Source organism: Cavia porcellus, unplaced genomic scaffold (genome assembly GCF_034190915.1).
Source record: "Cavia porcellus strain 051 isolate PalLab524CR breed Dunkin Hartley unplaced genomic scaffold, mCavPor4.1 scaffold_33, whole genome shotgun sequence".
Classification (NCBI taxonomy): Eukaryota; Metazoa; Chordata; class Mammalia; order Rodentia; family Caviidae; genus Cavia; species Cavia porcellus.
Window position 1 is genome coordinate 36,048,470 of NW_026947516.1, and position 26,801 is coordinate 36,075,270.

General features: G+C 34.3%; 1 protein-coding gene across 15 annotated transcripts in view; it reads right to left on the reverse strand.

Moving 5' to 3' along the window:
* Dmd (dystrophin) overlaps positions 1-26,801 on the reverse strand; it is a 2,110,831-nt gene that overhangs the window by 1,404,960 nt on the left and 679,070 nt on the right. For all 15 annotated transcript variants that reach the window (XM_063242792.1, XM_063242803.1, XM_063242804.1 and 12 more), the window contains one exon: positions 20,209-20,328. In XM_063242792.1, coding sequence (XP_063098862.1) covers positions 20,209-20,328 — 120 coding nt within the window. The remainder of the gene's footprint in view (positions 1-20,208; positions 20,329-26,801) is intronic.

Genomic DNA, 26,801 nt, shown 5'->3' on the forward strand with positions numbered 1-26,801 from the left:
GGATTTAGTTTAGCAGCCCAGTGTCTGCCTGGAAAGCACGAGTTCCTTTGATCAATTCCCATTATCAACATAAATAAATAAATAGTGGGTACATGGAAAACAGATATCCATCTATTCTCCATTGTAACTCATGGGACTGGAAATTTCCATGTGTAAGAAATCACAAATTGCAGTGTGTGTATATAAAATACATTATAAATCTAACTATAAGTGAATACATAGTGATAGAGAACATAGGTGAGCCTATGCTAAAGAGTGCAGAGCTACTTGACTTCTACTATATAATATGTGAGAAAAGAGGTTAAAGATCATCAGATCTGCACTTTCCAGAATTTAGAAAATTCTTGTTTAATACCTCATTTCCTCAAATAGATATAATAAATTATTAAATACTACATAGATGAAACAGAATTGTGTTTTGATGTATTTTTAAATTTCAATGCAGTAGACCAATTTCCTGAAAAAATATAGAAAAACAAATGGAAAATCCAGAAAACAATTTTTCAAAAAGATGCAAATCAAAAATGGAAATTCTTATGCGTATTAATATATAAAATATTTAATTTAAGACTTGGCTATTTGTATATTCCAAGCACAAGTCAAATACCCAACCTTACATAATTAGGTACTTACACCTAGAAAGAACATTAAAAGAAAAGGAAAAAAAATTCAACCACTTTCATAGAAATGAAATTGGAAAACTCCAAGTCAAATACCAACATTAAAAAATGAAATCTAACAAAATATAAAAACAATTATACATTTCATCCAGGTTTAGTTTATTTCCAGAATCTATATTATTTTACCATTAGAAAATTAATACATTTGATTTGTTGTATTAACAGAATAACAGGAAAAATATTATCATCAAGTGATTCAATAAAACACATCTGATAAAATTCATTCCCCAATGGGAATAAAATGTAAGGAAAAAGGGCATCTACAACAAACCTATAGGAAATACTGTAAGAGTAATTAAAAGCCTTTCTCTGAGACCTAAAATGAGAAAGTTCTCCACCAGAATCTCATTCAACTAGAGTATTTATATTGTATAATAAGGCAAAGAAAATTAACATGAATAATGATTGTAAAGGAAGAAATAAAAATGCCATTACTCATGAAAAACTTGCATTGTACATTTGAATGATGCTGTAGATAAATTTTTCAAATTAATATAATAAAATGAGCATAATTTCTGGATACATGGTCAAGAAACAAAAATCAATTTTATTTCTCCACATAAGAATAAAGAAATTGAAAATGAAATTTTAAACAGATAACAGCAAAAATATGAAGAAATCTAGGAAAACATACGAAAAAATTTCTCTATCTTTAAAACTAGAAAACAATATGAGAGACAGTAAAGCCTTAAATGCATACATTACTATTGCATACCCATAGATTTAAAAATTTGATGAAATAAACATGTTTTTCTCCACAAATTAGTCTATGTAGATTCAATAAAATATTTAAAAAGTATGGTAAGATTTTTTGCAGGTGTTTACAAGCTAATTTGAAAATTTATGGAGAATTTAGAATGACCAAAAGTAGCCAAAATATTGTTTAAAATGAAAACTCACCAAATAAAAATGTCTTACTGATCAACTGACGGGAAGACAGAAATACTGTAGTGCTCTACTTAGCGTCACTAAATTATATACATAGTTGTTATTTTTTCTAACTTTGGGCCCTACACCTAAATGTTTAAGTCATTTAAAGATATTACAATTGTATATTTATTCAATGCCTCTATGAGATATGAATTTGGCTGAACAGTATCTTTCTCACGGCCATTGGAGCCATCTATCTGAAAGATAATAATTGAGAAGATAGCATACTTATCTTTCAGTCTCTGTGGCAGGTTAAAAGTTTCATTTCAGCAAGTAAGCATAAATGGCTTAATCATACTGGTCATTCAAGTACCCCCAACTCGTGTTATCTACCAGCTCATCCTCGTCCTTAAAATCTCTCTTGTCTTTTGTTTAGTGGTATTGAGTTTAGACTCTTTCAAATGCAATTGTTTTAATGCATGTTGCAATAGTCTTGAACAAAATCTACGGCACCTATTTTAATGGTTGCTGCCATCTTTCTTTTGCAATACTAGCAGACATCAAAATGTATCATAAAGCAATAGTAACTGAAACAATGTGGTGCTGGCCTAAGAATAGGTAAGTGGAAAAAAACTAACCTGATTAGAGTCCAAAACTTGATCAATGCTTGTATAAGCATTTGAATATTATATTGACTTCAAAGGCAACCCTACAGTATGTTGCCAAATAATGTATTATTCGCAATAAATAGTGGTTTAGATTGGATCTATACATAAAATATAGACAGTTATATGAATAAAAGCATGTAGATCATAATATGAAAAGTAAAGCAATCATGTTTCTATATGGCAGCCTGAGGATAGCTTGAGGAATCCCACAAGAGGTGGCAGCGAGGGAAGGCACGAGGAAGAAGGGAAAGAGACGCCTTCCCTTGCTTCCGCCTCTTGTTGTGGGATTCTGGGTGATTTTCTCACAACAGCAAAAGGTTATAGAGGACATCTGCTCTGAAGAAGAGGTGGAAAAAGTGGCAGAGAATCCCTTCCTTCAAATGAGATGATGGAGATGTGTAAAATGTGAGAAACAGTACAAATTCTACAGAAAAGCACCACACAAATAAGGCTGTACAAGTGATGAATCTGTTTAACAGTGATGCAGTATCACATTTCCAGTGAAATTCGCAAAAAGAGGCAAAAGTAAGTGTCATTGCATAAGTTCCTTGTTAAATTTGCATGAAAAGAAAAAGATTCCAGTGGGCTGACAGCAATAATTTAGTTACTAGTCTAGAAAGTCATCCTACACAAACCTCCTCTTCCTAGTCTCCTCACACCAGCCACACACGTTTTCAAGGATAAGTACTGGTTAATTTGTTTATTTTTCTTTATGTTTTGTATTTTCTTATTATTTTGTTTTATACTACAGTATTGTAATCATTTTTATATAAATATATTTGGATTATGGAATGAAACATCTGAGTTTCCATTACTTCTTGCTGAGAAAATCATTTTGATATACAAGTGCTTTGGATTATAATCATGTTTCAGAATGAATCATGCATGCAAACTAAGATTCAGTGAGAGTGAACCAATGACTCACATGTCAAAGCCAGCTGTTTGTTACCAATGCAAGCTCTAAAAGGTTTGCCATCACTAACAGACAATCCAACAGAAAAATAAATATCTTATAAAAGGATTCATTTAAATAACCAATAAATAATGGAACTAATGTTCAATCTCATTAGAAACCAATACTTACAAATAAACAAGAAGAAGCACATTATATACCACCTGAGAGGCTCAAACCAAAAGTTTGACCATCACATATTGACAAAGATGTGAGGCGATTTGGATTTTAATTTACTGTGAGTGCTATTTATATCAGTTTTGGAAAACACTTTGTTAATATATATAAAGCTAAATACGCACATACTTAACAATCAGGACATTGCTGTTCAAAGACATAACCAATAAAAATACACTTATAGGTCCTCATAAAGATGTATGCAATTCATTGCATAGCAGCATTATTTGCACTGTTTTCAAACAGGAAGGGAGTCAAATTTTCTAACCATTAGTATTTATAATTAAATTGTACTTTTTAATACTAATAATAATATCCAGCAATAATCAATAAAATTAATGAGCTAATCCTATCAGCAACACAAATGAATCTTATAAATACACTAAGTGGCAACACTCAGTTACACAACAGTAAATATCATGAATTCTATTGCCATCCAATCCAAAATATATCAAAACTAGTCTGCAGTATTATTAAAAAAAAGGATAGAAATTAACTTTGAGGAGGTGGGAAGAGCTTATCACTATGGTAAGACTTAATGGGCACTTCATGGTTAAGGGTAACATAACATGTGAATGTGCAGTGATGGGTATTTTGTGAAAAGTCTTCAGGCTACAATCATATGTGTACTTATCTGAGTATTCCAATAAAAATTTTAAAATGCCACAGTGTAGAAGTTAGAGTAGATTTTTCAAAAGACTAAAAATGCTATCATGCCTGTTCGAAACTATAATTAGTGTTTATATTCATAAAGAATATTGCTCCAAAATATTTGCTTATACCTCTCTTATAACTTTATATGGTGGCATTGCTTGTTTAACTTTGAGTTCAGTTGATAAACTGAGCTTGACAAAATTTATTCCATATTTAATAACTCATAAAGCTAGGACATATATCAGCTTTAGAAATATAAAGATTATATCTTTCAAATCTACCTAATACATCAGTAAGTGCCCTAACTCCCAAATAGATTACCACGACAAATTTGATCAATTTATATCAATGATTTTTTTTTCAAAATCTAGCATGTACTATATTCCGCTAAAACTTTGGATTGGCATGAACAATTTTAATTACAAATATTTAAAATGTATTAAATTCATAAAAATTTTAATTTAAAATGTACATACCTAATCTGTGGAAAACAAGTATTTCAATAACAATATCAAATTTATATTTATGCTTAAATAAATTAAGTTAAATTAAAACTCTAGTTTCCCATACACACAATCCAAGTGCTCCAAATAGCCACACATAGATTGTGATTTAGAGCATCTCCTCTTCCACCCCTTAACCCCTGCAGTCCAAGATTTGTCAGCAGCACCTCCCCCTCCACTCTAGAAACCTCTGCAGTCATGGGATCCTCTGCAGCACCTCCCACCCACCGCGGAGACCCCTGCAGCTGCGGGATCCCTGGCAGGACCTCCTCCTCCACCATGGTGACCAATGCACAAGGTGAGATTGTTGCCAGCACCTCCCCCTCCACCCTAGAGATATTGAGGGTGGTAAGATCATTGATTGCCACTTCTCCTCTATTCCAGAGACCTCCAGATGGACAAAGCATTGGTCATCATTCCCTTTCACCACAGAGACCTCAGCAGCCCATGTACCATCAGTGATCCAGTCCACCACTTAAAGGCCCTGAGGGGGTTGGTGGAAGCTTCAGCAACCCCTCATCCATACAGAGGACCTCAATGGGCCTGCAACACTGTGCTGGGTTCCTCCTTCAGATAGAGGAACTTTGGGAGTCAACAGGAACAGTAGCAAAGCATCCTCCCCAGGTGTAAGATATTGGCAAGCCTGTCAAGAGTATAAGTGAGTCTTTCTTCCATACAGAGAATGCCAGGTGAGTTGAGGAGAGTGCTAACAAGGCCACCTTTAACTCAGTGCAACTTGAAAAGACTTAGGAGACCCAAATGACAGAGTAGGGTCCCAGCTGATGCACACAATATAGCCAGGTAAATCTGTCAGCCTAGAATAGCCTAAAGCCACTGTTACAACAGGAGCTAAGGGTTGGCTTATATCAATACTCCTAAGCTAGTCAACCTAGGGAAAATACAAGACTCACCAAACAAGCCTTGTAGAAGGAATTCTAGTATCCTGGTGAGTAGAGACAAAAGAATTGCAAGTTCTAAATCAATCTGGGAAATCTTGCAACTTAATGAATCTCTATTTGGAAACAACAACAACAAAAAACTCGATTTTAAAGGGTTGAAAATATAGCTCTGAGTTCAGTCCACAGTATACTGAATAATATAAACAGGAGGAATAAGTTTTGAATGTTCTATGGCATAATAGTGTGACCTGATTTATTTCACAACAATTTGTTTTATACTTTATAAAGTGAAAAGAATCAAGACATGCTACAGGTATGTATAAATTCCCCATGATGAATGTAGTTAATATGTTTTATAAATATATGCTAATAAAATTTTAAATATTATAGTAGATTACAGTACAAACATGCAGTTTATATAGGATAGCTATATCAAATGCTTAGCAATGCATCCTTTATCTGTGTGGCACCAAAAATTTAGCTGGATTTCTTTCCTTGTATACCAAACTAATATTAGAGACTTAAAAGATATTCAATTTATATTTTAATGGGCAATGAAGACAATTTTGGGGAAAGTGAAATTTTAACATGACGTATACAAGTAAAAATGAAGTAGAAGGGAGGAATTTAAAGCTTCTCAGTACAAATAAATGATGAATGTTTAAAGAGAGGAAAATGTCAATCTTCCTGATTTGGTCATTGTAATATCTTGTATCTAGATGTCACCTCAGAGCCTCAGGCAGTCATGAGCTTTTCAGAGGTTCCTGCATATAGGCTATATAGTGTTGGAATCAAGGATATGATGCTGGGATTGATTCATGGTGCAATGCTAGGATTAAGAGTGTGAGTGCTACCCGCCATAAGGACAAGTAGCCTGGGTAAGAGATAAGGGATAAAATGAGGGTCTTGCTTCTTCCTAATTTGTTGCTGCTTGCTGTTTTTTTCTTCTTCAGCCTGTTCTACAATGCCGCTGTGCCATGCTATCCTGTCTTGGAGCCAGCCAACCAGAAACTGAAACTTCTACAAATTTTGAGTCAAATAAACCTTTCCGCCCTTCACTTTAGGCATCAGATGTTTTCTTTCAGTAAGGAGAAATGTACCTAAGAATCTGGTACCAGGAGTGTGGTTATTGCTGTGATATGTCCGGGCCATCAGTTTTAAGAGGATTTGGAACTAGTTTGTGGGAAGAGTCTGGATAGGTTTGAAGAAGCTGAGTGAAGAAGTAGCTCTGGAATGCCTTAAGCTGTACTTAATGGGAGGTTCCTGTCAGAGCTCAGAAGAGCATACTTCTAATAGGAATCCTGCTGCTAAAAGTGAGTTTGTGCTGGAAGAGGGCAATGACTGGAAGACTCAAGAGGACATGTATTTGGGCATGGTAGAAAATTAATTTGCATGTTTCTTATAGAGAGAGAGTATCCACAACTGAAATTATGGGAAGTGGACTAATTAGTCTTGTAGAAGAAATTTCTATATAGTCGAATGTTGAGGCAGTGGCATAGATACTGTTGGAGATCTTTTTTTTTTTTTTTTTTTTTGTATCAAATCTATGTTGAGAATCAAGAACAATGTCCCCAGCAGAAGATTTAAAACTTTGAGTTTGTCTAGAAAGCAAGCTCCTTTCCTACTGTGGGCTTCAAAGATGGAAGAGAGAAGAAATTGGTCATTAAAAAAAAAATAAAAAAAAAACTAGTAGGAAAAAACCAAGTTTTTTTTTTTTTTCAGGAGAAGACAATAGAAAAAATACTCTGAGGTTATTAAAAAAACAAAACAAAACAAAAAACCAGCAATCCTCAACTCTATCAGCATCAACGTTGCAAGGGTGAAAATATTTGCTTTGAAAAGAGAGCCATTGGGGCTGGGGATTTAGCTCAGTGGCATAAGTACCTGCCTTGCAAGCAGGCGGCCGTGAGTTTGATCCCGGTACTGATAAAAAGGAAAAAGACAAAAAAAAAAAAAAAAGAAAGAAAGAAAGAAAAGAGAGCCCCTGAACACTATGTTCCAGAATGGTGACAGCCTAGAGAAGTTGTTCACTGGGATTTCGTTCATAGACACTTGATCCCTACAGCCAAGAAACAAGGAAGGCTACTGCTCCAGCTGGTGGCATTATCCACTTGTTGGTGCTGCATCATAGGTGAATCCACAATGCAAGAGTTGTGGGATTGATGAGGCTTCTTCCTGGATTTCAGAAAAAGGTCTAGGAGCCAAACAGTGCGCCCCTGAGAGGGCAACGTATAAAGCTTTAAGTGGGAAGCCAGATGTGTAGTAGAGATACCATAAGTTTGGAGAAATAAGAAATAATGGATTGTCTGCAAGGAGGAAGCAGTACAGATCCAAGAGAGAAGCTATGGGATTTACAAGCACTGGAAGTCCCACAGAAGCAAAGCGGCATTCACACCTTGTCACTATTGCATCAGATTCTGGTAATAGAGATACATTAGATAATGTTTGTCTTGATTGATCTTGGACTTGTTTTTAACCCATTCTTTTGTATCCCTCTACTTATACCTTTTGGAAGGGAATGCTTATCTGTTTTTATTTATTTATTTATATTTATTTGTACCAGGAATTGAACTCATGACCTCGGGTTTGCAAGGAAGGTGCTTATGCCACTGAGATAAATCCCCGGCCCTTGTGCCATTTTATATTGAAAGTAATTTTCATTTGTACAGGGGCTTCCAGCTAAAAGTTTGCCTTGAATCTCAGTGGAGACTTTGGACTTAAAATTTTCAGTAATGCTGAAACTGTTAGGATTCTAGAAACCTTAGAAATGGACTAAATGTCTTTTGTATAAAGTGATGTACATGAGTATTGGAAAGGGCTTGGGAAGAATGTTACAGTTAGTGTCTAGATGTCACCCCCAAAGCCTCAAGTGGTCATAGCTAGGGCCTTTCAGATGTGCTTGTGTCTGGGTTGTGTGATGCTTGCATTAAGGAAGTGATGCTGATGCTGATTCACTGTGCAATTCTAGGGTTAAGGATGTGAGTGCTACCCCTTTACACAAACGCAACTTGCCTGGATAAGATACAGCAAATGGAAAGGGGTTTTTTTTATTGTCATTCATTTGTCACTGCCGGCTGGTTTCTTTTTTCTGTCAGCTTGCTCTAAGATGTTACTCTGTCATGCCCTTATGGCTTAAAGCCAGTCAACTATGAATTGAATCCTCTAACAACTGAGTCAAATAATCCTTTTTTTCTTTTTAAATTTGGGCAATGGATATTTTCTCTCAATGAGAAAATTAACTATGATAACATTAAATTTTATATACATCCATAAAATATGCTGTGGCTCATAAATATGAACAATTATTATGTTTCAGTTAATATTGTAATATTTTATTACTACAGCCCACATATTCTCATAAGTACTTTACTTTCTCTACTTTTGATATCTACCTATAATATAGGTCCTATTAGAATCTTCATATTAAATGTAAGAAAACTATCTAAGAATGGATAAGTTACTTGCTGTTATGGTTTGTGTCCGGAGGTTCCTCCAAAAGCCTCATGAAGTCATGGAGGCAGGCTTCTCACTTTTGTGACTGATTTATGATCAAATGCTCGTCTTATGGGTATAAGTGCTATAACCACTATAGAGTGGGCAGCCTACATACAATATAAAGGGACAGAAAGCATCTCTTCCCCATATATCTCACCTTTTGTTTTTGCTGTCTCCCTGCCTTGGATCCAGCAGATTATAGACTAAAATCTCCAAAAACTGTGAGCTAAATAAACCTTTTCCTCTTTAATTTCGGACATTTGGTATTTTGTTTCAGCAATGAGAGAAAAGTATGCATAACACTTCCTCAAAGTTATATTGTAGATAAAGCGTACAATAGGGAGAATCTATTTTCATAGCTTCTACTCTTAACTATTTTGCAATTAAAAAAAAAACTATCCCTTTTGTTAAGTCTAAATTTCTTTCTTGAAGTCACATCTAACCATCTGTTCACTCTTTTGCTTAATCATCCAACGAGCATTACCGATCACCTATATCTGACTGCACTCAAGAATATAGAAGACATCTCCTGCAGTATAAATTCTAGTAAAAGGTGAAAGTATTTGAGAAATAACTGGAAATATAGATGGTTAATGCTAATATATTAGGGTACAAAGACAGAAAAACAGAGATTAGTCAGTATTGGTAGTATAGCTGTCTCCTTGAGAAAAATGTGAACAGAGTTTTCTATACATTAGAGGAGGCATTACATGTAAGTTTCCTAATTAGATGTAGTATTTAAAGATGTGGTGACATATAGAGTAGCAGAAATAGTTTGTATGCGTGGAATGCTGTTTGAAGGATATAAGAGCATTACCTAGAAACTAATAGGGGTCAGAGTATAAAGGTCTGTATAGGCCAAAGTGTTCAGACTATGCAGGAGGGAAAGTGACTCAGATTTTAAGCAGCAGTGAAACTACTGAATGTCCTCTTGAGAATCCATATTGATGTCAATGTGGAAACTGGATAGAAGGGGGCAAGAATACAGGGTATATTTCCCAGAGAATTTTGATACAGGCCTTACATTAGGAAATGGTGACAAGAACAAAGATGAAACAATGAAAGAGAGATACAATTCAGTAGAAATGTGAGTTTCTACGCAGAGGTCTCATAAGGGAAAAGGACAGGGATGAGTCTGGGAGGCCACCAGCTTTCTAGTACAGCTGCTGTGCTGTATGCTGGTGTAGTAACAAGAAAGGAGTGATTCTGTCAAGGAAGCAGGTTTCAGAGACTTGGCACAATGAGTTCAGTTCCATTTTGCTGAATATGAAATGCTTCTTCGGTTTCAAAGTGGTATATTCAGAAGACAATAGGAGAGAGAAACATGGATTTATGATAGATCTGGGCAGAAGACTTCTAGAGTTATCAACTTCTATCTACATTTGATAACACAACCTTCTAAAGAAATAAAGAGAAAAGCTATAATGCTTTCCATATGACAATGTATTAACTCTCCACTTTTCTCTGGTTAGATTTTTCCTAAAATGAAAGAATTTCTTTGTTTTACAAATATTTTTCAGTAGATGCCTCTCCATCTTAGAAAATTAAACCTAAATAATATGACAGTCATGGACCTTAAATATAGTTAATCAAAGCAACATAAAATTGTTAGTTCTTAGCATTATACATATGATTATCAAATATTGAATTGTTTTTACTAGCAATCTACTTCTTTTGACTTGGTTTAATAATGCATCAGTGTTCAAATAAGGTTAACCTTGCATCATGTTTCTCTCTACCTCTGTCTCTCTATATAATGCAGGCATGCATTCATATATACATATATACAGAGAAAATATAACGTGCAAACATATACATACGTTTATATACAATTATAAGTCTCTAAAATATTTCCTTCACTACTGTTATTTATAATACACAATACAGTGTGCATAATTGTTATATGTTCATCATATAGTAGAATGATAAAAAATTTATTCATGTTCAATATAGATGCAAACTTTATGAAATATATTTGAATATGCTAATGCGGAGCTCACAGATTCAGAGAGCCAATTGTATATACATACATGCATTTATACATATTTATATACACATAAATTTATCCATATTTCCATTTACATAAAAAGATAGGAAGCTAGACTCTGCTTATCCTAAACTTGTTAAATTGATTTAAAGATGTCATTCTTTTTTTAAGTGGCAATATTTCAGAAGATAAACATAATTTTTCTGATTTACAACATTAAAGACGTGGACGTAATATGACATTCTAACTCTAAAGAACATTGCTATAGACTTGTTAATGTAAGGTAAAAAAGAACTCTTTAACAAAAACTTCTATAGAAATTATCATTATACAGTACTCAATAAAAATTCCAAATAACATGTTTCTCCTCATTTTATGACTGTGATTTAAAAAAGGAGCCCCATCATATATATACCAGTTATCTAGCAAATAAATCAAATACTAGCAATGAATATATTAAAAATTTTTTTTCTTTACCAATCCTCTTAGGAATAGGAAGATTTACTTTTATCCATGAACACAACATAAAAGGTTCTGCTAGGCACTTTAGGGAAACAAAAATATATTAGTTACATTTCCTTCCATTCTATCAGTTAGTTTACAATATCTACCAAAAACTTTATCTTAAAACTGATATATATGTATGTAAATGATTTAATGCAATTCAATATAGAATTTTTATGTATTATATTGATTTCATCAAAGCTATCTTAGTTGTTAGGGACTTTTCTCCAAAAATCATTCTTTATTCAATAAATATGATTAACTCTATAATATAAATGAGAATCTGTACAGTATATATGGCCTTATTTTTAATACTCTCCTATAAAATTTTTGTTTTCCAGGTTATGTGTCTTCAAAATAGAATATCTGTATCAATTCTCTAATTCTCCAAAATGGAAGATGGTAACTATAAGATTAGTCATTTAACAAAGAAATTTAAATGGTTTTTGTATGACAGAAACTCCAGGGTTTATAGCTGTATGGACTATTAATATATTTAGTTTGGCACTCAAATTTTAACTTGTAGAAAAACCATATCAAGAAGCAAGATTTTAATGGCTTTGTCTTTTCTCTAGAAGTATTTTTTATTAGCGCATTTCCTGCAAGCTACAGGCTTGCACATGATTTTCATTCTTTATTAGAAACATCTATCTTCCTAGAAAAATATGTCTTTTTTGTGCTCTGTTCATAATTTTAAAAAAGGTATTTCTAAATGCAAAATGTGCCACAGGACCTGTTCACCTCCAGAATCATTCTGTTGCTTTATTCTAGATTTTGCTTAAATATCATCTTTTCCATGAAATTATCTTTGAACATTATAGTTTAACTGTTTTTTTTTTTAGCTATATAACTTTGTGCTATGGATTAAGAACTCATGGTCAACTTAACACCAGCTGAATTAAATAAGCATGAAGCTGAGGCACGGTGTTCTACCTGAAGGAAGTTGCCAGCATAAATAGAGACGTGAAGGAGGAGAAGCTATTGCCTTGTGAGCTTCTCTAAGTGTTGCTGTTTGAGCTGCTGGTTCTCTTGAAGGAAATCATCATGACTAGCTTTCCCAGGGTGACTTGACTATTGTCATTGGAGGAGTTTTCAACCTTGTTGGTGAGAGTGGCTGTGGTTCACTTTGGAGGAGCTCTGGTCCTACATCAAGCATCACTTCCTGGCTCTGGAGGGGAAGATATGTGCTGCTTAATCTCCAGGAGAAACTCGTCATGCTGGCTTTCTGGCATGTAGTCAACTGTACTTATCATCAGAGGAGCTCCGGACCTCTGTGTCACTGAGGATGACTGTGTTGCTTTTCAGGACAGCCCTAGCCTTTATTATGAGCATGACTTCTCGGCTCCAGTATGGAACGCTCAACCTACCAGCACAACTCCTGTCTAGACTTTCTAGCTTTCACTGCTGACCTTTGGGCCTTCCCAGCACGGAATCATAAAAGAGACTGATGTGAGTCCTGCTCGTGGGCTCTAGACCTCCAGTTGGACTCCTGGGAGGCATTGCCATGGGCTCTAAGTCTTCATCTGGACTCATGCAGGACATTGCTGTGGGATTTAGGCACTTGGCTGAATATTCTATGTCTTTGGTGTTGTGGATAGATTTCCTGAACTTTCTTGTGTTAATCTCTGTGTGACCATCATAAAACAATATTATAAATTCTGTGTCCTGATTCTAGTTGTTCTCTGCACAACCCCTGACTACAACACTCTGTTAATTTTGAATTAATTTTGACCCGAAGGTACCTCCACACACATTTTAAATTAGGCTCAAAATTTAAGTTCACTGAAACTGAACCTAGTGAATTGCAACCTAACAAGATGAACAGACTGTCATCTACAAACAAGTAGCTGAGTGTCGGCCAATCACAATCAGCTAACTGGCCAAACCATGTTCAAATAAGACATGCAAGGCATGTAACCCAGTTGACTGTACATTACCTACATTTTATGTATGTCATTGATTTCTTTGAAGATAAATATAATCTTTCCATCTGGTGGGACAGAGCACTCTGTATACTTTTGGTCAAGACTACTAAATACTTGAAGCAAAAATGAGGCCAATTAAAATCTGCAAAATCTGAGGTGTTGAAACTTTCCCCTTTAACCTCTCATCAGTTTTCCCACAGTTTTATGGTTTATACTTAGAAGATCCATGTTTTAGTTACTTTTTACTCATTGCTGAGAAAAAATACCTGATGACCAAAGTTGGGAAAGGAAAAGTTTATTTCTTACAGATTTGGGAGGTTTCAGTCCATACTCAGTTGGCTCCAAGGCAGGGTGGCATGGGGGGCCACAGTTCATGGCGGCTACAAATAACAAGGCAGGAACCGACAAAAGAGCAAGATACACCTTCTTCCTGCCATTACACTACATCCTGGTTCCACCCTTATGTGGGTGTAGCACTGACACCATCAATTCAAGCACTATACAATGAACCAATCACAAATGCATAATGCAAATGCATGAGGCCTGGGGGCCACCAACATAAATCATGAAAGACCACCAAAAGTCTCATGTGTTTAGGAGCAGGACTTTTGGAAAGTGATTGTATCATAAGGGTGATACATTCATCAGAAGAGTGCTTTAGGACATGTAAGCTGTTGAGATGAAGTGCATCACTCGGGATCCACTATATCACTCTGGCTCCTATCTTCTTTGCTTCTTGGTTGCCATTGTTTGAGCAGCTTTGTGGTCCTATATACATCCTCCATAATCTTTTTGCCTTAAAGTTAGCCAGACGTGAACTGAACCTTCTGGAAATTGTAAGACAAACAAATCTCTCCAGGGGATTTAGCTCAGCGACATAAGCGCCTGCCTTGCAAGCAGGCAGTCGTGAGCTGGATCCCCAGTACCAATTAAAAGGAAAAAGACAAAAAGCAAAACAAAACAAAACAAATCTCTCCTTCCTTAAGTTGGGGGTATCAGGCATTTATTCCAGTGATGGGAAAGAAGTAGGTTTGTTGCTATGGCAATCTGATTGTGTGGTTTAGAAACATTTGGAACTGGTATGCAGGAGAGATTTAAAGGTATGGGCTAGAAAAATTCTAGAATGCTATAAACAGAACTTGATGGTGATTCTAGTTAGAGCTGAGATGTTCAGAATGTTGACACAATTTATTTTGAATGCTAACACAGGTTAAGCATATGAGGTTTCAGTTTGGAATAAGGACTATATTGGAAACTGGAATAGAAACTGTATTATATTTTGGCAAGGCACTTATCTACATTTTGTCTGTTTCTTTAGACTATAAAGATTAAGGATAGTGGATGAACTCATCTTGCAGAAATTTCAAGACAGCCCAACTTTCAGGCTGTAGCCTGGGCACAGTTGACAGCATTCAGCCAGATTTAGGGAGAGTTGATGATGAAAGTCAAAGCAAAGACTTTTGAAAAACTTAAATTTTGGCCAAAAATAAGACACCTGTAAAGTTGGTACAAATGTAGGTGTGGTTGGTATGAGTTTAGCACTTTTAAGAAGAATCCAAGTACTTTGAACTGGGACAAAAGGAAATATACCTTGAAGTTAGCTCTGGAAATGGGCAAATTCCAGCCATCTACTTTGAGAAGAGAGCAGAGAACCATGAGGGACCATTACAAAATACCTACAGAACTATAAATCTGTGTTCAGTCATCCATGCCCTTAGAATCCTCTGCAGCCATGGTCGGGCAGAAGAGTGTCCTCTTAGATTTGGTGGAAGAACCTGACATCTTCAATGTGGTGCTGGTTTTCAGTCAGTCAGAATGCAAGAGTGTGGGATATGGAGGATTCCACCTAGATTTCAAAGGAACGCCTGGGAGGCCAAAACAATGTACCCCTGTGGGGTTGATGTATAAAGCTGTGAAATGAAGCTAAAGTTACAGTGCAGATCCAGAAATTTGAAGATGACAGGTACATAGAATCTCTGTTGAGAAAAGCCACTTGAAGTGAGCAGCACCAGTCCAAGAGAAAGGTTGTGTGAGATGCAACCAGAAAAGCAGTAGGGCCGCCTGCTCAAGACTTGTTGATTTCACAATCGTCCACAGATTTCCCTGGATGATGGGCCTGGAGTTAAAGAGATACTTCTTGCTCTGCTTTGATCTTGTTTTTATTTGATTCATTTTAAAGTCCCCATTCTTCCAATTCGTTCCATTGTATTTTGGAAGCATTTAAATTTTTGCTCCTACAGGGGCTCACAGCAATGAGTTTGTCTTGAGTCTCCAAGAAGACTCTGGACTTGGACATTCAGCACTGTTAAAATAGTTAAGAGTTTGCCAACTCTTAGAAATGGACCAAATTCACTTCACATAATAAGATGGATAATAGTTTTTTGGGAGTCACGGTTAGAATATTATAATTTATATAAAGAATGCTATCTGGAATTCTCATGTGTTCAAAAGTGGAACTTTCAGATAGTGACTAGACAACAGGGATGCTATAATCATTATGAATTTATTCATTGATGATTTCACAGTTATATATGCTGTTAGAAATTGGGAACTGGTTGGAAGAACTGTGTCACTTGGGATGTGCCTGGATGATATATCATCCTTTATAACTGCTCCTATCTCTCTCTGCTTCCTTGCTACCATGGATTGAGAAATATTTCTCTGCTATGCCCTTCCACCATGTCATTTTCACCTCAGAGTCAGTCAACTATTAACTGAGCTGACTGGAAACTGGGAGGCAAATAACCTTCTCCGACTTGTGAGTGTATTTTATTCCAGTGACAAAAAAGTAGCAAATGCACATAATATTTGTTTATTATAATTACTTGGATTATGAGCTCCATATAAGAATGGTATTTTGTCCACAACCTTAAGCCTGTAGTTATAGCTAGCACTTAGATGTTATTTAATACATATTTGTTGAGGAAATGCTGTTAAGATCAGAATATTCCCAACTCTCTGGTGTTTCCCAGTTTACTTCTATTGAATCCTTATATCTCAATTAAGGTCATGCATGTAGGTCATTCCTGATCTTCTAGAGAATGATACAGAATCTAGAAATGCATATTTTTGTCATACTGAATGGACAATGAGCATAATTTCACATTTAAATAAGCTTGATTACTATGAGCCCAGGAAGGCAGGTGCCACAGTTGCTACCTCTGCCCCATTTGATAGTGTAGTCTTTGGTGCTACTCTATCATATACCATGGGCTTCAGATACTTGTTGGGTGTATTATGGTGGTGTTTAACATACTTATGCTAATTATAATTCATAAATGTTGGCCTATAAAACAAACCCCTGGTATAAAACTTCTGAATTTCAAAAATATAATCAAATTTGTCTTCTTTCAGTTCCTTGAATATACCACACTCATAGTATCCTCCTATTCTTATCTCTATCTGCCTCTAAAAATTATACATACACCTTTTATCCTGTTTCTGTCAAAATATTCTATCTATTTCTATCTAAATGATTTTCGTAATAATCACTTCATGTATTCCAAATTCACTTTATGTCAGATTAACTTCATGTCACAGAACTTGTTCCATCCCTTAAGAAGTATATTATGTCCAATAGAAATATTTGCTTATTGTTTCATAGGCCAAATGTGATACTTATATCTAATTGAAAGTACAAAGATAGCATAACTATGTGTATAATGCTTACAATGGTGATCATGAATGATAAGGACCAAATTAGCATTTGATTTCAAACAAGTAGACTGTGACATGGTTATTGTTTTTCTGAGAGTCCCATGAAGGTGGCAGGCCCCAAATTATTCATTCCAACAAGAATCTTAGTAACATTCTTTTTTTACTGTTTTACTAGAAACCTTGAAATATTCCTTGGAGCATAGTAAGAATATAACAAGTACTTGCTTTAAGCAATGAAAAAATAGGATGTAGGATGCACAGAAATTGATATGCTCATTCCAGCACCAAAAACTATATATAAGTTATCAACCTCAGGTATTCATCTAACATATTTCTCAAAAAATAGTTTACTAATATCATGTTTATAAATAAGGCTTTGTATACTTTGACATCATAGACACCTCTAAAGTTAAATACAAAACTCTTGGCTATGCATTAAATTAATCCCTTTTTCTCAGAAGCTCTCTTCTGAGAGAGTGCAAATTTTAGACTATCTTTTATGATTTGTGCATATTTTAAAATTTGTAAGCATGTATTATGACTTTTTATTTCACATATTTTATGGAAACTTCTACAATTATTAAAGCTGGAGAAATAGAAATGCCATGATAATACAGTTCATAGAACTAAATCAACTGATGTTAAGATTCCATAGGAAATATTTTTGGCTGTTTTAAGAGGTAATAATGTGCTTCTCAAACCAAACCAAGTGAAAAACACCTGTAATATTAGCTACTTGGGAGCCTAAAGTTAGAGAATCTCAACATTGAAATCAGTTTGGACAACTTAGGAAGACTGTGTCTCAAAAAAGTATCAAAGGACTGGTGAAGTAACTCTGTGCTTCCTGAGGCGGGGAAATTATACTTAATTGAGGAGTCACTCTCCTAGTTTCCCATACTAGTAATTCTTTATAAAAAAGAACGGGTTATACTTTTTGAGCCATTGGGTGGCTTTACATTAGACTGGAAGAAAAAAGATCAAGGCATTTTTGTAGATGGGAAGCTATGAAACAGAAAGAGAAAGTGTGGGAGAAGTATTTAACACTGACAGATCTTTGAAAAGAAGGTACAGATGACCAGGCTCCAATATAAGTTCTTTTTTGACATAGATTCCATACACATCTTTCTTATAATTTTTCCAATTACTTCTACCAAACCTATTCTGGACCTATTATGAAACACAACCTACAGATTCCAAAACAAACATGAAATTCTTATGACTTGCCTTGGGTATTTGTGTCATTATTAAAAGAGTTCTTCTAATGTGTTTGTTTTTCAATTATTTGTAATTTCACCTTCCCTATTTTTTCTAGTACATCTACTGCCTCTTTCTTTTAAAAACTAAACTAGGTAAGAGAAGATTATGTGACTTGGAAAAAATCTAATAAATAATCAGCTCTCTTTCAAAGTCAAACATGAACATAGTATTTGAGGGCAATTCCAATTGTTGGTTATATAAATATGGAAATTCAAATACAGATTTCTTTGGAACTGATGAAAATTATGTGATAGGAAGAAAGTAATCAGAGCTTTGTCTCTACTTAATTTTCTTCTAACTCTTTCTTTTAGACACTACACTAGTGTGTTTATAAATTAGGTGTCAGTACAGATCTATGTAGACGCAAAATAAGAGAATCAAGAAGGGAAAGAGAATTTCAAAAGGGAGGTTGGGAGGCAGTTGCCAACACTCACTCAATGGAAGGCAATGATATGCAATGCACATTGATATATATGAATTAGGCATAGTTAGGTCAGGCACAGCTCATTGGACTAAAGAAACAAAGGCAGTGAATAAGGTAAAAAAATGAAAGCAAGTGGGTTAATGACTAAGTGAATATAGAAAAGTTTCAGCACATCCCAACCAAGTTACCTTAAGATCTAATCCAGTAGCATTTCTGAGTTTTATTGACTATTTCTAAGATGCTTTATTTCCATAGATGTTACTTAGGAACATTTACACTGTAAGGTAACTGTTTGGTTAGTTGATGTCAAATTGGGTGTTAACCAGGGACTTTCCCCACTTGGTTTGATTAGAAATAGTCTAGGAGAAAATTTTCTACCCTATTGCAATTTAAAGCCAGTTACCTCTCCAAGCAATCCCTGCTCTACAGTCTTTTTTTTTTTTTATCTTTTCTGTACAATTCTGGGAAAATTTGAGTAATAGATTTTTTCCTACTTGTGCTTATATACTACTATTATATTAAAACCATGGAATTCCTTAAAGTGTAGTACACTAGCTGATCAGGAGTCTCCATATGAGTATGTGCAATATAAATGATCATATATGTGCTGACATTAATATAACAGATGACATAAGCCTTTCAGATCTCGGTAATTTCATTGAATATTAATTAAAATAGGTTGCTACTGTATATTAAATGCTTTTTTGTAGCAATGTCCAACATAATACAAGAGCTTTCCCTTTTTCATTTAATGATACAGATTGAGATAACATTGTTGGAGACTGGTAGCTTAAATAAATTTAATCCAAAAGTCTATCACCAAGAAAAAAAAAAAAAACAGGCATTTGGTGGGCACAATGGATGCTTCAAAAATAATCTCTAGTGGGAATATATAATAGTATGGTTATGAATTCAGAAAAAAAAAGATTGTGTTTTTCTTTAATGTTGTTATTGCACTCTTTTTTATAGTATCATTTGATTATACCCAGTTTAGAAGAAACACATTAAAATATTCAAAATGTTCTATTAAGATGTACTAGTTGTGTTCTCAAAAACACATACACTGTGATTTAGGATGGGAAAAGACTTCAAAGTTAAACATCTACTCAAACTGTATTTCATGACATAAACATCTTGCTATGTTTGCATGTTGATACAACTGAAGGCATACATGAATAAATTTAATGAAGATATTCAATATATCTTCATTGAAACAAATATGTTTCCTTTGTTAAAAATCTTTGTTCTCCATTACTCCATCGGATTGAAGAGGAATTACATAGTATTCCCTAGACTAGTTCTCTAATATGTATAATTCATCTATAATAAAAATAAATGAATCTGCATTGGTATATTTCTGAAATGCAAGAAATCCAGCATTAATAAACAGTGTAAGTTAATGGATGGAAAATCTGCACGCAGAGGAAATAATTTGAATTATTTTTGTAAATAGAATGAATTCAAATATTTGTAATGATTCACACTTTCAATTATCTTGATATATTTTCAAGCTGCAATTAGGTATTTTGAAGGACCTTTAAAGAAAATGATCTGACCTTAAGTTGTTCTTCCAAAGCAGCGGTTGCATGATCTCCACTAGATTCATCAACTACTACCACCATGTGAGTGAGAGAATTGACCCTCACTTGCTCCTGTTCTAGATCTTCTTGAAGCACCTGAAAGATAAATTTTTTCAAAAATCAAGTTAACAGTCCAATCTTTACATTTAAATCATTTCTCCCCGGATGTGTGTACAGTATTTCTGCTGTGTACAGGATAATTTCTCGTTAAACTACAAAAATTGTAAGCAAATATGCTGCTATAGCACTCAGCGTAGTTTGTATTTTCTGTTGCCAATTAAACTGGAAGGTATAAAGAGAAACTTTGCATTGGCAAGTGAAAAGGATATTTTTCTACTTATCCCACAACATCTTTGTTTTTCAATGACTTTTTTTTTCTAAAATGACCCATACTTCCATCTATTTTCAATCTTTTCTAACTTTATGGAAGTTCTTTAATATCACAGAAATAAAATAGATTATCATGAGATAGCAATATCTCTGCTACTTTCTTATGTTACATGTTTAGTTCATCAAAAAAATTTTGGGTCTTCAATGTTTACTGTGCTACTAATAACCCTATTATTCATCTTATTCTCATAGAATAATCTGTTGTAGTTAAACATCAGCTTTCACCTTTCTAAATCCAATACCTTTTTTTTTTTTTAAACTGGGGATCAAACTCACAACCTTATGCTTGCCAGGCAGGTGGTCAGGCCACTTAGCTAAGTCCTTAGTCCCCAGTAACTATTTTTATAGCATTTCATATGACACTTTGATTACTAGACTATTTGACCACTCCTTTATTCTTTACGCCTTCTTTCCCTAAGTTTTATCCACCCATCCTCTCCTTATTAGCCTTCCATCAGACTGTGTTCTGCTTTTTATGTTTTATCCTGGTCTTCTAATCCAAGTATAAATCAGATATTATGCTTTTGTATTAAAACTAATGGACACATTAAATATAAAAATCCAAATCCTTTACATGCATTATCTAGCATGAACCTCCTTCACCAATCTAACTGTATACTACTGTTGCCCTCTCATACTATGGTTCATATATCTTGCCTTGTCTGGTCCATGAATGAGTCAAATTCTTCCCTTAGCCTGACTTTTTTCCCTCTAGATCTTTATATAATCTCTGCATATATTTCAAGACTTAAGTTCAGTGTCATCTTTCCAGGGGGACTTGTGATGAGTATTCTCCTCTGAAGTCACTCCTTAGTTATTCTAATTGTATCACCTCCTTAATCCTAGCAATGCCAGTGCTCAAACATTCCTGCATCACTATAGCCCTTTGTTATTTTCTTTCTAGTTACTGGAACCTAAGATCCATGAGGACAGGGATATTTTCTGAACTGATCACTCTACATATTCTAAGCAAATAAAGGTCAAACAATTACAAAGTTAGTGGTATCATGTGGGAGAAGGTGGTGATAATATACATGGATGAATCTGGTCCTTTCTGATTACACAAAGATTACAATACCATAAGGTTTTTAGTATAAATACAAGTATATCACCCTTGGCAAAAAAAATAAATGAATAATACCTTTTCTTAACTGAATTCTAGAATAGAACCAAAATAACTCAGAGCCTAGCTTTCTAACTTATAAACACGCCTCTGAAAAAGTCGTTCTTTCTTTCAATCAAGTAACACTATGACTTGATACTTGCAATTATCTTAAAAAATCATGGTGTCAATTTTTCAGTAAAGATAAACAGGAGTTCACTGAAGAGAAAATACAAAGTAAATATAACAGGACTAAAAACGGTTAGTTGCTGGAGAACTAAAGTGTTTATCCTGGGATCCGCAAGTCCAAAACCTTACAATGCAACTATAACTGGGATTTCCTAGGATAGGTATTCAAAATTTCTAATAAATGATTTTGCTTCCACAATACTTTTGTAACAATGTAAGAAAAAGAACACATGGGATATTGATGGCTTATTTTCTAGCAACATTGCTTTCTCTACTTACAAAATAATGATGTATACTTCTATGTTTTTAGTTATTCAAATGTTACAAGTTTGGGAGAAATTTATTAATATAGCTATATCACAATCTTAAATGCATGAGCATTTTAATCATAAGGCTTATTTTTCAAGCCTGAATATTTTAAAACCCTGTGAAAACTACTTTTTAAAACCTCTTTTTTATGCTACATTTTTTATGCTACATTTTCAAGTACAGCAATTTAGCATAAAATGACCATGCATCTACTTTGTGTATTGAGTCTATGCTGCCTATCATGTCTTTGACATTCTAGAGCTTACATTGGTTAATAACTTTCTGCCATGAGGTTGAAAATGGAAACATTACCATTCAGAGTTGTCCTTGACAGTCTTGTGAAGTCTGTGTTTTCTGAGTTACATAAGCAAGGACTGAGAATATTTTAAGTTTGTCGGCTGGAAATTTCAAGAATGATTAAAATAATAACTTAGTGACCGCTGTATTATCAGTTATTTCTTCAATTTAGTCAAATCTTAATTCCTACCACACAATATTGAATATATATATGTAATGAAAAATATTAAATCTACTGAGAAATGCCATTCTAATCACATTTTTACATGTAAATTATTTTCAATATATTTAGTAAAGGAACATGATATCTTATTTGATTCATGAAATGCATATTTCCAACTCAGATTGAGCCTTTCTAAAATATATGTAATCAAGTGTCTTATTTATTGTGCTGGTACTTATTTGTCTCATTTTGTTTTGTGAATCTAATTGTCATAGAATCTGAAATCGTATTTCTGCCATATTAATCAAATGTCTACATTTGGGCTTTGCAGAAGTTCCAACACACAATGTCACTAAAGCTAGTGGTGAGTTTGATCATTTTAAAATCAAGCACAAGAACCATTACACTTATAGTGAGGAAAGAGATTTTGAGAAAGATGGAAAGTGTTCTCTATAGTGATTCGGTTTTTCTGAAGAACTGGGGTACATTAGTACACACCATATTGGAATTAGTGATACTTCAGTACCTATTCTCCTACATGGCTTTTTAAAATTCTATCTCTTCTTTGTCTGCTAATTATGGATTAATTTATAAAACATTTAACAGATCTTTCCTGTATATATTCAATAACTGCAGGATTGCAACTACTGCAAAATTTCTTTTCCGAATTTAACTCTAAAAATATGTGCTAGTGAACATCAGAGCATTAGCTAATCTTTCAGATATCATTAACAGAAAAAACAATTAAAAGATGTTCAATGTCCAGGGTCTGTTTATTGAAAGATAAATCTTAAAAGTAATCAAACTATGAAACATAAAAATGTGTATTAAAAAGTTAAATCCATCTACCTGGGTGTCTTTTTCATTAGGATGAAGAATGTCTGTCTTATCTATTTGAGATCATAGATTCTCAAGACTACTAATTTCTTTTAAATCCTCTAAACTTCTGTTGGCCATTTTTAATTAAAATTTTAGTTTAATATTGACTTCTGGATTTCAATTTCTCACAGATAGGTTTTTATACAATGGAGATTTACTGTTATTTGCTAATTATGCCTGAGATACGAGCTAAATTATTTCCAAATATAGATGTATCCCCAGAGAAGTATTCAAATTTTGTCTATCTGAAGGTAATTAATTCTAACCAAAATGCTATAATACATATTTGTTAAAAATGTTTTCCTTCATTGAAAGCTTACAATTTATAAATACATGTAAATACTCATACTAGCAACTTCCTTATAATTTCTTCCCATTAATTCTATGAAGCAATGCTTTCATAACAGTTATCAGATATTGAAAAATCTGTCATGTTCCTAATTAAATTTCTATACCATTATTAGATAGATACAAATGTCAGCGATGTTTGTTCTCTAATGTCAAATAACAGTCTTCTTCTTTATGACAAGATAAAAGGGCAACAGTGAAATTTAACATTAAAAATGCTTAGATTTAACAAACTCCAATTTTGTTATACCTTTGTGAATTCTTTTTCTTCAAATAATTCTCTAAAGTTCCTGACCAAATTTGTTACTCCCTTAGTGCATGATTCCAATTTTATGACTTAAATAAGACTTTTTCTACTTCCTTCAAATGCCGCCAGAAATACTGAATTTTTCTTACTCTCACCCAGTACAAGTTGGTTTTTACAAGGCAGCTTCAAATGATCACCAGAGAAAGTCACTCGGGATGTTCTCCAGAAAAATGTTATTTACTTTTTCTTACCACACATGTGTAATTATACTCAGAAAAAAAAAAAGTATGTAAGGCTAGGTAATTTGAGATTTTGAGTTCAGAGGTGAAGCACAGCAAGTACTAGACAGGTAGGACAATAGAAAACATGACCAAGTGGGTCTTTGCTATGCACTGGTGGAAACGTATACAATGTTTCCTTTGCCCAGACTACAGATTCAGTTATTTGGGCTGGGAGAGAGCAGTGGTTAACTTTGTGAATTGCAGTTTATTTTACTCCTCTTCCTGCATCAAGGAAAACTGAACTAGAAAGTGTCAACACTTTCAGGGCTTAGGAACTAAATACCCACATACAGAAACACAGAACATTTCTTCTGCATGGATTGTCAGACTATCTACGGTCTCCAAAAATACTTCAAAGTGTGTATAATTAGAAAGAAGCCTAATTACTACAATCAAGTTTAAGTAGCATGCAGTGTTTTAGCCTACCTCGATAAACATACACAAAGGAAAGGTTTATAAGAAAAACTATTCTATCAAACAAAAATTTGCAAAGGCTCTTTTGAAATCATAAGAGTTTCTAAGGAGAGAAGTTAGTCTGTCATCTAGGAAAGTACTTAAAAAACCTATCTCAGGAATAAAAAAAATTCTCAAGCTATTAATGATAGACTAGCCAATGCAATATATCTGGACATGAATTGATTTGTATATGAAGTTTATAATCCAAATCAGAAAGTGTTAAAATTTCTTATGAAATTATTGTGAGCCAGGAAAATTTCCCTAGTCGTCTTCCTTTTTCCCTACACTTCACCCCCCCCCTTTTTTCTCTCATCTCCACACTGGATCAAGCACTGTAACCCCTGCTGCCCTTAATGAAATGATCTGGAAATGACTTCCAATTTTATTTTCAGTCAAATATGCACTTTGCTAAACGTGGTTAGTCACAGTTTTTTCTAGCTCCCATGAGGATCTATTTAAGGCATATAAATTGTAAATTTGCTGAATATTTTAAATAACCTTTCCCAACAGGTTCTCCTAGAAGTGCTTTCATTTTGATATCCACTTACTTAAAAATAATTATAGTTGTATTAGTTTCCACATCAGAATTCATTGCTTTTATTAGAAAGGAATGTTTGTTTCTGCAAAACCTTACTCACTAAGTCTTACCCTTCAGTGTTCCTAGTTTCTTTCCAACCTATGTTATCTATGAATACATGCATACATGCATTGTGTGTATAGCTATAACTGAAATCAGGTTATGGGAACCCAAAGAAAGTCTAATAAGTAAATATAAAATGCATTCAGACTAACAACAATTACTGTTAAAGAACCAATTATTTAGAGAGAAATCTGGTTCTGAGGGTTTTAGGCAGAGCATTCAGCACATTGGTTGGCTAATAGGATACAGATATCAGAGGTTCAGTTCCAGTGATAATTCCCCAGTTCAGGCAGTATTGATACACATATCGTAGCCTCATTTTCTTCTCTAAGTCCTTGCTATTTCTTTTTATCCCATTGAACAAAAGAGCTGTAGAATGGATGTGAACACGTCACTCCTTAAGCATTTTGATTCTCAGCATTTAATGCAAAACTATAAGCAGCCTGCTATTGTCTACCACTCCTCATTCCAAGTTTGTACATGTGTATGCACTCAGTATCTGATTCTTCCACACAGAAATTTCCGAGAAGAGAAACCAAGCACCACAATAACTCCAAATCTCTTTTCTACTTTTCTGCACACACTTCCTCTAGGATCTCACCTGGAGTCAAGCCTCACTGAAACTTCAAAACAGAGACTAATAATCAGGGTTAAAGGCAGGTAGGTCAAGGTTAAGTCAAAATCTATCTAGGTGTTGTGATGCCTATCTTTAGTCTCAGCTATATAGCAAACTGACGTGGATGGTCACTGAGATCATGAATTTGAGACCAGTGTGGACAGCATAATAAAAAGAGCTTCAAAACATCAGAAAAATAACAACAATAGCAAATTAAACCCTACAGAACTGATGCTGAAGTTACTTTGGACAAGTTCTTAGCCTCTTAGAGTACATTTATTTATCTGTAAAATGCCTCCAAGACGTATTTAATGCTGGAGTTAAATGAGATACTACATATATTAGAATCAGCTAGCACCATGTTTAGTTGGGTTAAGTATTAAAAACCTGCTTATCTTCTTCTCCGTTATCACCTCCTTACCAGTTCATTCTTATACTCCGGTTCATGGAAAGAATCCTTCTGTCAGTATTTAATTTTACCTTCCTTAGTAATATATATGCTATTATTGTTTTTACTTACTTTATTATTACTATTTTATTTATTTTTATGTTTGCTTTTGGCGGGGCAAGATCTTGCTGTGTTACTCATGGGGGTGTGGAACTCACTATGTAGTCCAGAGTGGCCTGACACTCACAGGGATCCTCCTGCCTC